This window comes from Phodopus roborovskii, unplaced genomic scaffold (assembly GCF_943737965.1).
Source record: "Phodopus roborovskii unplaced genomic scaffold, PHOROB, whole genome shotgun sequence".
NCBI classification, from domain to species: Eukaryota; Metazoa; Chordata; class Mammalia; order Rodentia; family Cricetidae; genus Phodopus; species Phodopus roborovskii.
The window spans coordinates 96,949-109,461 of NW_026126770.1; the positions used below are offsets into that span (position 1 = coordinate 96,949).

Genomic DNA, 12,513 nt, shown 5'->3' on the forward strand with positions numbered 1-12,513 from the left:
ACCCTAATGAAGTATATTATTGTATTTAAGTCGCATTGTTCTCTGTACCTGCAAGGGGAGTGGGATATATCAGGGCCAATTGCATCTGTTAATGGTCTGGGAATAAAATTAGTACTCATGTAGCTTTTTTTTGGGGGGTGTAATTTTTGTCTAGATGGGCCAGTACCTTCCACTTTGGAATCCGGAAAGCATGCCACCAAACATGATACTGGGGTAAGTATTGGAAATTGAATTCTACCTGTGGATCTACAACTAGTTTCTTGGTTTTATTAGAACAAGGCTTGAGCTCTTCTACTTTGTTATATTAATAAAATGCACTTGCACTTAGATTAACACATTCTTTATTGATTTGTATCCTTCTGTGAAATAGTATGGAGCACAAGGCAGGTTTTGATGGCCCATGTAATCCTATCATTTTGGCAGGCTGAGGCCAGGCATGGTAATTTGAAAGCCAATGTGGACTATATGACTATATGAACTAGCATTTGCCTCAAAAAAATATAAGCTTTAGAAATGCATACACTTTAAGAACACTGGTGGCTCTCCTACATTACCTGGATTTGATTCCTAGCACCTGAGTGTGGGCTCACCACCCTTCTTAACTCCATTTTAAGACATCTGAAATTGTATTCTATCCTTCCAGAATATTGAATGTATAGAGTATGCAGATATGCATGCAGAAAAAAACACATTCCAGTAAGATGAAAAAGTATTAAACAAACAAAAGAAAGAAACCTGATATCTCCCACTTTATGAAGTACAACATTTAGATGAACTTCCAAGCTTTTTTTATGTACTATACACTATTTCAGATATCTTAAAAAGTGTCGTTTTTTGATGTAGCTGAACTGTGTTTTTGTTTTAGGGTGAGCTAGGTATATTGTTACTAATATGCTTAAAGATTTCTGTTTAATTAGTAAAATTAATTAGGATATCAAATAAGCTGATCCTACACACATGTGGGAAACTCAAACTGTTCACAGACTTGCTGGAATATCATGGACTTCTTTTTCTTTGCCTGACACTCCCAGTAAAGGAGCTGTGTCAAGCCACTTCACTGACTGCTGATGTGGATTATCATTCTGTTACAGAAGGAAACGTTGCCCACCACTAGACCTCCTGAAAACAATGCAGCTGGTCATGGCTTGACTCCTCCACCTGTTCCCAGGCTTAGAGGCCCTAGAGGCTCTAGAGGTCCTAGAGGCCCTGCCTCTCAATATGATCGAAGAGGCCGGATCCCACCACCTCCTCCTCCAGGAAACATCTGTAGAGGTCCTGGACAGTATGTCCCACAAAAGAAATTTGCAGGCCCACAGTTTCCTCCAATGTCAGGTAGGCTTATCTAAAAGTCTCTGTATGTGTCCATTTTTATCTATTCTCTCCTTCAAGTTTGATTCCTGTTACTGTGAGAAACACAGACCAGAACCAACTTAAGGAGGAAAACATTGCATGGGATCACGGGTTACATTTCAGCAGCAAAGGATTTCAAGGCTTCAACTTGATCCATCTTATGGAATGTTGAATTTGAACTGTGTTATGATAAGCCAGAAGATCAGTAAAATTACAAGCTGTTTTTTGTTTATTTGCTTGTTTTTGTTGTTGTTTTTACCTCCACATTGCAGGGTTTCTCTAGCTTTGGAGCCTGTCTTGGAACATTCTCTGTAGATGAGGCTTCCCGTGAGTAATGGAGATCCACCTGTCTCTGCTTCCCATGTACTGGGATTAAATTCAAGTTTAAAATATACCCAGAAGCAAATAGTATTAGGATTAAAACTATGTGTGTTTCATTTGATAGTAATGAATTGAGGCCATTATTTCAAATAATTATTAAATATGGACTTACGATTATAGACTAAAGTGTTTCACAGTATGACTTCTAAGCAATAGTTTTCACATGATCGTGTTTAAAATCCAAAATCAGTTTATTATTTGGTGAATTCATGAAATTCCTTTATACACTTACATTTTAAAATAAATGTAATTAGTTGCTTTTATAGCATAATTACCCCTTTGACATCATGTGTGTGTACACAGTAAGTCATGTTTTCAAGTACTAGAAAAGAACAAGCTCAGTTGTGCTTGGTGACTTATCTCTGCCATGGCCTCTAGTCTTAAGCTCCTTGGAGAACGATATTTGTTTTTTGAGTGAATTTATTCCACTGGAATTATAGGAAATTTCTCTTGTCGAATGTCAGGTCGATATTATCATAGGACTGTTAAGTATGAAAGTTTTACTGTATTGAAATCTATTCTAAAATAGGCCTCCAGCATATTGAGATCTGGCATAGCTACAAGATTGGACAAATACAACTGAAATCATTGGCGATGTTCTTACTTATTAATCATATGTAGCAAAGAAGTCCATTTTTCAATGTAAAGATTTGTTTGTAAATCAAGTATTATATGAGTGTTGACATATTACCACAAGGGCTGGAGCTATTGGTTTAATAAGTGTAAGGTATAGGGTTTTACTTTCCGATGACCTAGACCCATCTCCTGAAATTGAGAAAAGTGCATGAACCTATGGGCTTTCAAAATTTCCTCAACAAAAGTGCTGCATTTTCCCAAACCCCCACATCCTGAGTGTAGAAATGATCTCCCTCCAGAATCAATTCCACTTTCCCAACATGTACATGAAACTCCATCCTACACCAGGACCTCCTGAAACACAAGGAGACCTGGCAATTTCCATGACAATAATTTATTCTCATTTGCACTCTGACAACTGCTGTTCGTTCTGTGACTCTGTTGTGGTTCAGAAGGAAGCTTAATACAATTAAATTTCAGAATAGTATTTTGGAAAGAAGGATGATTTAAATACTATCTTTGAGTAAGTTATTTCCATTTATTTCACTATGGATAGTAACATTTACATTGATTATTACCTCTTATATGATGAAGGGAGTTAGGCATACAGTCTTAGTGATGAGGATACCTTAAACTCAAACCTCTGTCTCTTTACACCAGGAATGTGTAGAACATCTGGTTGTAGACAATTGTAAAAGTAACTGTAGCTACAATCAATCAAATTTTAATTGAAGTAAATTCTTATTTGGCAGTGTTAATATTAAAACCAGCTTGTGTCCCATAAACATGGTTCCATAAATGAGTACTTTTTACTATGTAGTTCCAGAGGGAAGGGTCTGAGCTGGATAAATGGTGGATCACTGGTTAATACTGGCTCCTCCACAAGAACTGAGGACTTGGACTTTGTTCCCAGCATCCACATATAGCTATAGTGCAAGGCAATACTCTCTGTTGGGATGGTAGTACTCCCTGTTAGCAGCATATCTTGGCAGATATACCATGACTGGGGCATCCCTAGTATCTTCTTTCTGTGTATCACATTCATGTGTGATGTATGAGAAGGCCAGAACTGGGCATCAAAGCCCCTGGAAGTGCTGTTACAGATGGTTGTGAGCTGTTGTATTGTTGCTGGGAATTAAACACAGGTCCTAAGGAAGAGCAGCCTGTATCCTTAAACACTGAACCCATTTATCCACACCATTGATGTTGATAATATTTTAGGAGTGCCACCTAATGTGTGTGTGGAAGGGTAATTGTGGTGACATAGTAATGGTTTCCTATATTTGGCCATAGTACAAACTGTCCTTTGCTCCCTAGGTATCATCTCATTGGTCTCTATTTGCAGATGATATGATAGTTTACATAAGTGACACAATAAACTCTACCACGGAACTCCTACAGCTGATAAACACCTTCAGCAAACTAGCAGGATTCAAGATAAACTCAAAAAAGTCAATAGCCCTACAATTTTCAGACGACAAAGAAACAGAGAAAGAAATCAGAGAAACATCACCCTTTACAATAGCCACAAGCAACATCAGGTATCTTGGGGTAACATTTACCAATCAAGTGAAAGACCTATATAATAACTTGGTCGCTCAAAACAAAGAAATTAAAGATACCAGAAAATGAAAAGATCTCCCATGCTCTTAGGTAGGATAAACATAGTAAATATGGCACCTACAGATTCAATGCGATTCCCATTAAAATCCCACCACAATTCTTCACTGACCTTGAAAGGATAATAATCAACTTTATGTGGAAAAACAAAATCCCAGGATAGCCAAAAAAAAAAAAAAAAAAAAAAAAAAAAACCCTATACAATAAAAGAACTTCAGGAAGCATCACCATTCCTGACTTTAAGCTCTACTACAGAATTATAGTTCTGAAAACAGCCTGGTATTGGCATAAAAATAGACAGATAGACCAATGGAATATAATTGAAAATCCTCATATTATCCCACATACCTATGAACACCTGATTTTTGACAAAACAGCAAAAATTATACAATGAGAAAAGGATAGCATCTCCAATAAATGGTGCTGGCACAATTGGATGAGGATGTGTAGAAGACTACGGATAGAACCATGTCTGTTGCCATGCACAAAATGCAAGTCCAAATGGATCAAAGACCTCAACATCAATCCAACCACATTGAAACTCTTAGAATAGAAAGTAGGAGGTATCCTTGAACAAATTGGTATAGGATACCACTTCCTGAATGGGGCACAGAAACTGAGACGAAAAATTAATAAATGGGAACTCTCCAAACTTTCTGTAAAGCAAAGGACACAGTGGACAAGACCAAATGGCAGCCCACAGAATGGGAAAGATGTTCACAAATCCTATATCCCACAAAGGGCTGATCTCCAAAATATGCAAACAACTCAAGAAACTAGTCAACAAAACACAAAATGAGCCTATTAAAAAATGGGGTACATAACTGAAGAAAGAATTCTCAATAGGAGAAATCAAAAAGGCTGAAAGACACTTAAGAAAGTGCTCCACATCCTTAGCTATCAGGGAAATGCAAATCAAAACAACATTGAGATACCTGTTGTTGTTATGCCTGCATTCTCAGTATTGGGGATATCTTAACAACTATTATCTATTTCATTAGTCCAGGAATGTGTAGAAACATCTGGCTCCAGACAAACGTATAGCCCCTCAAAATTTAATTGAAGTAAAGTCTTATTTGGCAGTGTCCCATCAACATGGTTCCATAATGAGTACGTTTTATTCTGTGCTTCCAGAGGGCAGGGTCTGTGGCTCGAAAAAAATGGTAGGTGACTGGTTAATACTGGCTCCTCCAGTAGAACTGAGGACTTGGGCTTTGTTCCCAGCATCTACATAGAGCTTCGGTGCAAGGCACTTTTCTCTTTTGGGCTGTAAGTACGCCCTGTTAGCAGCCCTCCTTGGCAGCTATCCCATGATTGTGGCAATGCTTCCATCTTATTTCTGTGTATCACGCTCATGTGTGACACATGTGAAGGACATAAGAAGCCTTCAGAGAACCTGGTATTGCAGATACAGATGGCTGTCAACTGCTGTGTAGTTTCTGTGAACCAAGCACGGGTCCTAAGGAAGAGTGGACTGTTCCCTTGACCACTGGAGCCATTTGACCACACCATTCATGCTGTGAACGATATAGGTGTGTCAGGTAATGTGTGTGTGTATGTGTAAGGTTAGTTTTGATGCCATAATAATGAATTCCATTATCTGGCCATAATACAAACTCTCCTTTGTTCCATGGGTATCATCTCATAGATTACAGTCCATTTATATCCATCCTGTTTCCTACAACGATATGAAGCCGGCCGATGCCAATGGATATTTAAACGACTACCTGTAAAATAATTTGTTTTCTTATTCTTAATAAATTATCTTATTCCATCATTTATATTTAGTAGATTTAACTTGTCAGGTTGCCTGCTACTGTCACTCATTATACACTGGATCAGGAAAGGTGTGTTTCTGTTGTAGTTATAAATGCAATGGACATGAACAAAAAATAATATTAAGAAATTGAACTTATCATTATATGTTTGTTGAGTCACTTGTAAGGGTTCTCGACCATAACAGTGCCTGTCCAGTCCTGATGGAAAGGTTGGCCTACCATGCAGACAGGATGTGAATGCTGAATCTCTAGTTGTTCTTTAAGGCTAATAAGCAAGATTGCCTAAGAGCCAGCTGTACATGTCACCAGCACACTTCAAAACCATATGTGTTCTATCGAAATTCTCCCAAGGCTGAGGCTGCTTTTGTCACCGTGATGAGCATTGCCATCGTATTCCTGTCGCCCTGTATTCTATCCCGACAAGGGGAATGGGACATGTCAGTGGTATTTGGATTGGGAAACCTCCTGAAAATAAAGGGAGAACTCATGAATTTTCCTGGTTTAACTTCTAGGTGAGCCAGTGTACTCAAAATTGGAGTCCGGGAAGAGTGCCACCAAACACGACCCCGTGGTAAGTTGTGGAAATTGACATCTACCCGTGGATCCACAAGGAGTTTCTAGGTTTCATTAGAACAAGACTTGAGCTCTTGTGCGTTGTGATATTTATTAAGTATACTTAGACCTAGCATCACCACTCATTGTTGACCTGTAACCTTCTGTGAAATCATACAGATCATGGGCCAGGGATTGATGGCCCACGTGTTCCTAGCATTTTGCAGATTCAGGCAGGAGCATGGCATTTTCAAAGCCTGCGTGGGCTATATGGACAGAATGTGCCTTGAAAACCTGGTAGGACTGAAAAGGCATACACTATTAAAAGCATTCGCTGCTCTTTTGAAGGACCTGGTTTTGATTCCCAGAAACTCTGTGAGGCTCACCACCCATCTTAACTCCATTTCAAGGGATCTGATGTCCTATTTTGCCCTTCAAGAACAGTGAGTGAAAATAGTATGCAGACATACATGGAGTCAAAAATGCCCTTTCTGTGAAATGAAAAAAAAATGCTAACAAAAACAAGAGAAAAATAATAATAATAAAAAATGATATCTCCCACTTCAACTTTTAACACTTTTAGATGACATTCAACACTTGTTCAATTGCAATGCTCTTTTTCAGAATCCTGTCCTGCAAATCTTACTGGAATCTTAATATGTATCTATTTTACTTTTAACACACAGCCTTGTTTTTGTTCATTGTGGAAATATGCTCAACTCAAGAGTTTTCCTATTTGTGTGTGTCTGATAAAAACCGTCGTTATTTTTCGATTCCAGATAGGTTTTTCCATTAGAGATGCTTCCAGTCTTGATCCCACTGTATTGACCATGTGGCCACATACTGACAGAACTATACCAATATCTGAATGGGAGTTCATGTATTCAAGGCCATTGTCTCTAACTACCTCCTGGTGCATGTCTGTTTCATAAAGTGTCTGTCTATCTAGATCAGCATGAACTGTGTGTTTGAGGGTGAGCAAGGGATAGTGTCACTGCCATGTTTAACGATTTGTGCTGAACTAGTAACCTTAGTTAGGATAGCGAGTAGGCGGCACTTGTACACATGTGGCAAACTGGGGCTGTTACATGGCTTGCTGGAATGTCATGGAATGCTTTCTTGGGTGCATGACAATCCCGGTAAAGGAATAGTGAAGCAAACTACCTCACTGACAGCATATTGTCACTCTGTTCTAAGAGACATGTTTGCCCACGTCTGGCCATGATGCACATGATGCAGCTGGACATGAATTGACTCCTCCACTTGGTTCTGAGCTTAGAGGACCTGAGGGCCCTGCCTTTATAGTTGATCCAAGAGGCCAGATCCCACCACCTCCTCCTCAAGGAAACGTCTGTGGAGGTTCTGGATGGTATGTCCCACCAGGGGACTTTGTGGGACCACCGTTTCCTCCAATGCCAGGTAGGTTTTGTTTTAAAAGTCTGAGTATTTTTGAATGTTGATCTGTGCTTAACTTAAAGTTTGTTTCTTGATTCTGTTAGAAACAGTTCCCAGAACCAACTTGATAAGGAAAGGGTCATGAGGGCTCTCAGTTTACAGTCCAAATGTCTATGATGTCTAGGCATCACCTTAATACACATTATGGAATTTTGAAAATGAATTGTGTCCTGACAGGCCAGAAGAATTGTAAATTTCCAAGTTGTGTCTGTTTTTATTGTCTGTTTTCCTTTTTTTTTTTTTCTCCCCACCCTATATGGTGAGCCTTTCCCCCAATTTTCTGTTCATCAGGCCTCCCTAACATCATAGATATCCACATATATTTGATTCCTGGGTGCGGAGAGTAGATTCCTGGGCCACACATGCCCAGCTGCAAACCGTTTTCAGATTAAATTTCTGTGTCTTCATTGATAAGAATGTACCGAGGCCAATATAGCCTGTAATGACTCAATGTTTTGGCTGAAAATTCCGGAGTCAATTACTTCAAAGTTTTCCCCAAAGTCATTGTTCCCATCCAATCATATTTAAAATCTAAAATACATTTAATATTTTGTTGCTGTGAATCATGTGTCCATGTGTCTATAACATGAAGAAGAAGAACCAATCAGTGCTCCCAGGTGTCTCCTCTCTGCCATGGCCTCTATTATTATACTCCTAGTGAATGATATGCCTTTTTTTAGGGTGCAAGTCCTTTCTCTGACTTTACAGGGAATTTCACGTTGAGGATGACAGGTTGGTCTCATGATAGGAATGTGAATTCTCAAAGTTTACTCCATGGAAAAGGTCTTTTACAGTAAGACGTCAATGCACTGAGATCACATATAGCTCTTTAGATAGGACAAATACACCTTTACAAGTACATATTTCCACTCAAGATTTATTTCTTTGATCATGTATTGTGGTGTTGAGTTGGGCAGGTCAAAAATGGGGTCTGGAGCTTTTGGTTGCATAAAGTTTAACGTAAACAGGTTCAGCTTCACTGTCCTACTCCTAAATCTTGGATCCTGAGAAACGTGGAGGTGCCGAGTCGCAGTCCATCTTAACTTCCCCAAAGAGGCACAGTGTCCCCACTCACACATCATGAAAGCATATATGAGCCCCCACCAGACTCGATTCCCCCTTCCCAACAACCAGCTCTCAAACGTGCAAACTGCACCTGCAGGAACCTCCTGAATCACAAGGAGACCTGGCACTTGCCATGGCAGTCAGTTCTTCTCATTGGCTGTTTAGGCAACTGCTGTTCCTTCTGTACTGCTGCTGTTGCTCAGTTGAAAGCCTAATGCAATTAGAATTTCAGATTAGTTTTTGGAAAGGAAGTGTGATGTGATTACTAACCTCATGAGTAAGGTATTTCACTTTGATCTCCATATGGATAGTATCTTTTAATTGGATTATTATGTCTAATATAATCGTTGTTGTTATGCCTGCATTCTCAGTATTGGGGATATCTTAACCACTACTATCTATTTCATTAGTCCAGGAATGTGTAGAAACATCTGCTCCAGACAAACATATAGGTACCTGCAGGTATAGTCCCTCAAATTTTAATTGAAGTAAAGTCTTTTTTGGCAGTGTTAATATTAAACCCAGCCAGTGTCCCATCAACATGGTTCCATAATGAGTACGTTTTATTCTGTGCTTCCAGAGGGCAGAGTCTGTGGCTGGAAAAAAATGGTAGGTGACTGGTTAATACTGGCTCCTCCAGCAGAACTGAGGACTTGGGCTTTGTTCCCAGCATCTACATAGAGCTTCGGTGCAAGGCACTTTTCTCTTTTGGGCTGTAAGTATGCCCTGTTAGCAGCCCTCCTTGGCAGCTATCCCATGATTGTGGCAATGCTTCCATCTTATTTCTGTGTATCACGCTCATGTGTGACACATGTAAAGGACATAAGAAGCCTTCAGAGAACCTGGAATTGCAGATACAGATGGCTGTCAGCTGCTGTGTAGTTTCTGTGAACCAAGCACGGGTCCTAAGGAAGAGTGGACTGTTCCCTTGACCACTGGAGCCATTTGACCACACCATTCATGCTGTGAACGATATAGGTGTGTCAGCTAATGTGTGTGTGTATGTGTAAGGTTAGTTTTGATGCCGTAGTAATGCATTCTATTATCTGGCCATAATACAAACTCTCCTGAGTTCCATGGGTATCATCTCATAGATTACAGTCTATTTGTATCCATCCTGTTTCCTACAACGATATGAAGCCGGCCAATGCCAGTGGATATTTAAACGACTACCTGTAAAATAATTTGTTTTCTTGTTCTTAATAAATTATCTTATTCCAACATTTATATTTAGTAGATTTAACCTGTCAGGTTGCCTGCTACTGTCACTCATTATACACTGAATCAGGAAAGGTGTGTTTCTGTTGTAGTTATAAATGCAATGGACATAAACAAAAAATAATATTAAGAAATTGAACTTATCATTATATGTTTGTTGAGTCACTTGTAAGGGTTCTCAACCATAACAGTGCCTGTCCAGTCCTGAAGGAAAGGTTGGCCTACCATGCAGACAGGATGTGAATGCTGAATCTCTAGTTGTTCTTTAAGGCTAATAAGCAAGATTGCCTAAGAGCCAGCTGTACATGTCACCAGCACACTTCAAAACCATATGTGTTCTATCGAAATTCTCCCAAGTCTGAGGCTGCTTTTGTCACCGTGATGAGCATTGCCATCGTATTCCTGTCGCCCTGTATTCTATCCCGACAAGGGGAATGGGACATGTCAGTGGTATTTGGATTGAGAAACCTCCTGAAAATAAAGGGAGAACTCATGAATTTTCCTGGTTTAACTTCTAGGTGAGCCAGTGTACTCAACATTGGAGTCCAGGAAGAGTGCCACCAAACACGACCCCGTGGTAAGTTGTGGAAATTGACATCTACCCGTGGATCCACAAGGAGTTTCTAGGTTTCATTAGAACAAGACTTGAGCTCTTGTGCGTTGTGATATTTATTAAGTATACTTAGACCTAGCATCACCACTCATTGTTGACCTGTAACCTTCTGTGAAATCATACAGATCATGGGCCAGGGATTGATGGCCCACGTGTTCCTAGCATTTTGCAGATTCAGGCAGGAGCATGGCATTTTCAAAGCCTGCGTGGGCTATATGGACAGAATGTGCCTTGAAAACCTGGTAGGACTGAAAAGGCATACACTATTAAAAGCATTCGCTGCTCTTTTGAAGGACCTGGTTTTGATTCCCAGAAACTCTGTGGTGGCTCACCACCCATCTTAACTCCATTTCAAGGGATCTGATGTCCTATTTTGCCCTTCAAGAACAGTGAGTGAAAATAGTATGCAGACATACATGGAGTCAAAAATGCCCTTTCTGTGAAATGAAAAAAAAAAATGCTAACAAAAACAAGAGAAAAATAATAATAATAAAAAATGATATCTCCCACTTCAACTTTTAACACTTTTAGATGACATTCAACACTTGTTCAATTGCAATGCTCTTTTTCAGACTCCTGTCCTGCAAATCTTACTGGAATCTTAATATGTATCTATTTTACTTTTAACACACAGCCTTGTTTTTGTTCATTGTGGAAATATGCTCAACTCAAGAGTTTTCCTATTTGTGTGTGTCTGATAAAAACCATCGTTATTTTCGATTCCAGATAGGTTTTTCCATTAGAGATGCTTCCAGTCTTGATCCACTGTATTGACCATGTGGCCACATACTGACAGAACTATACCAATATCTGAATGGGAGTTCATGTATTCAAGGCCATTGTCTCTACCTACCTCCTGGTGCATATCTGTTTCATAAAGTGTCTGTCTATCTAGATCAGCATGAACTGTGTTTTTGTTTGAGGGTGAAATAGGGAGAGTGTCACTGCCATGTTTAACGATTTGTGCTGAAATAGTAACCCTAGTTAGGATAGCAAGTAGGCGGCACCTGTACACATGTGGCAAACTGGGGCTGTTACATGGCTTGCTGGAATGTCATGGAATGCTTTCTTCTGTGCCTGACAATCCCGGTAAAGGGATAGTGAAGCAACCTACCTCACTGACAGCATATTGTCACTCTGTTCCAGGAGACACGTTTGCCCACCTCTGGCCATGATGCACATGATGCAGCTGGACATGAATTGACTCCTCCACTTGGTTCTGAGCTTAGAGGATCTGAGGGCTCTGCCTTTATAGTTGATCCAAGAGGCCAGATCCCACCACCTCCTCCTCAAGGAAACGTCTGTGGAGGTTCTGGATGGTATGTCCCACCAGGGGACTTTGTGGGACCACCGTTTCCTCCAATGCCAGGTAGGTTTTGTTTTAAAAGTCTGAGTATTTTTGAATGTTGATCTGTGCTTAACTTAAAGTTTGTTTCTTGATTCTGTTAGAAACAGTTCCCAGAACCAACTTGATAAGGAAAGGGTCATGAGGGCTCTCAGTTTACAGTCCAAATGTCTATGATGTCTAGGCATCACCTTAATACACATTATGGAATTTTGAAAATGAATTGTGTCCTGACAGGCCAGAAGAATTGTAAATTTCCAAGTTGTGTCTGTTTTTATTGTCTGTTTTCCTTTTTTTTTCTCCCCACCCTATATGGTGAGCCTTTCCCCCAATTTTCTGTTCATCAGGCCTCCCTAACATCATAGATATCCACATATATTTGATTCCTGGGTGCGGAGAGTAGATTCCTGGGCCACACATGCCCAGCTGCAAACCGTTTTCAGATTAAATTTCTGTGTCTTCATTGATGAGAATGTACCGAGGCCAATATAGTATGTAATGTCTCGATGTTTGGCTAAAAATTCAGGAGTCAATTACTTCAAAGTTTTCTCCAATATCAT

The 12,513-nt window shown here is 39.8% G+C and overlaps 1 protein-coding gene across 1 annotated transcript in view; it reads left to right on the top strand.

Moving 5' to 3' along the window:
* LOC127214583 (melanoma inhibitory activity protein 2-like) overlaps positions 1 to 12,513 on the top strand; it is a 108,874-nt gene that overhangs the window by 82,114 nt on the left and 14,247 nt on the right. Inside the window, 2 exon segments of the mRNA XM_051174945.1 lie at positions 155 to 213; positions 1,092 to 1,332. Of these exon segments, the coding sequence (XP_051030902.1) occupies positions 155 to 213; positions 1,092 to 1,332 (300 nt within the window).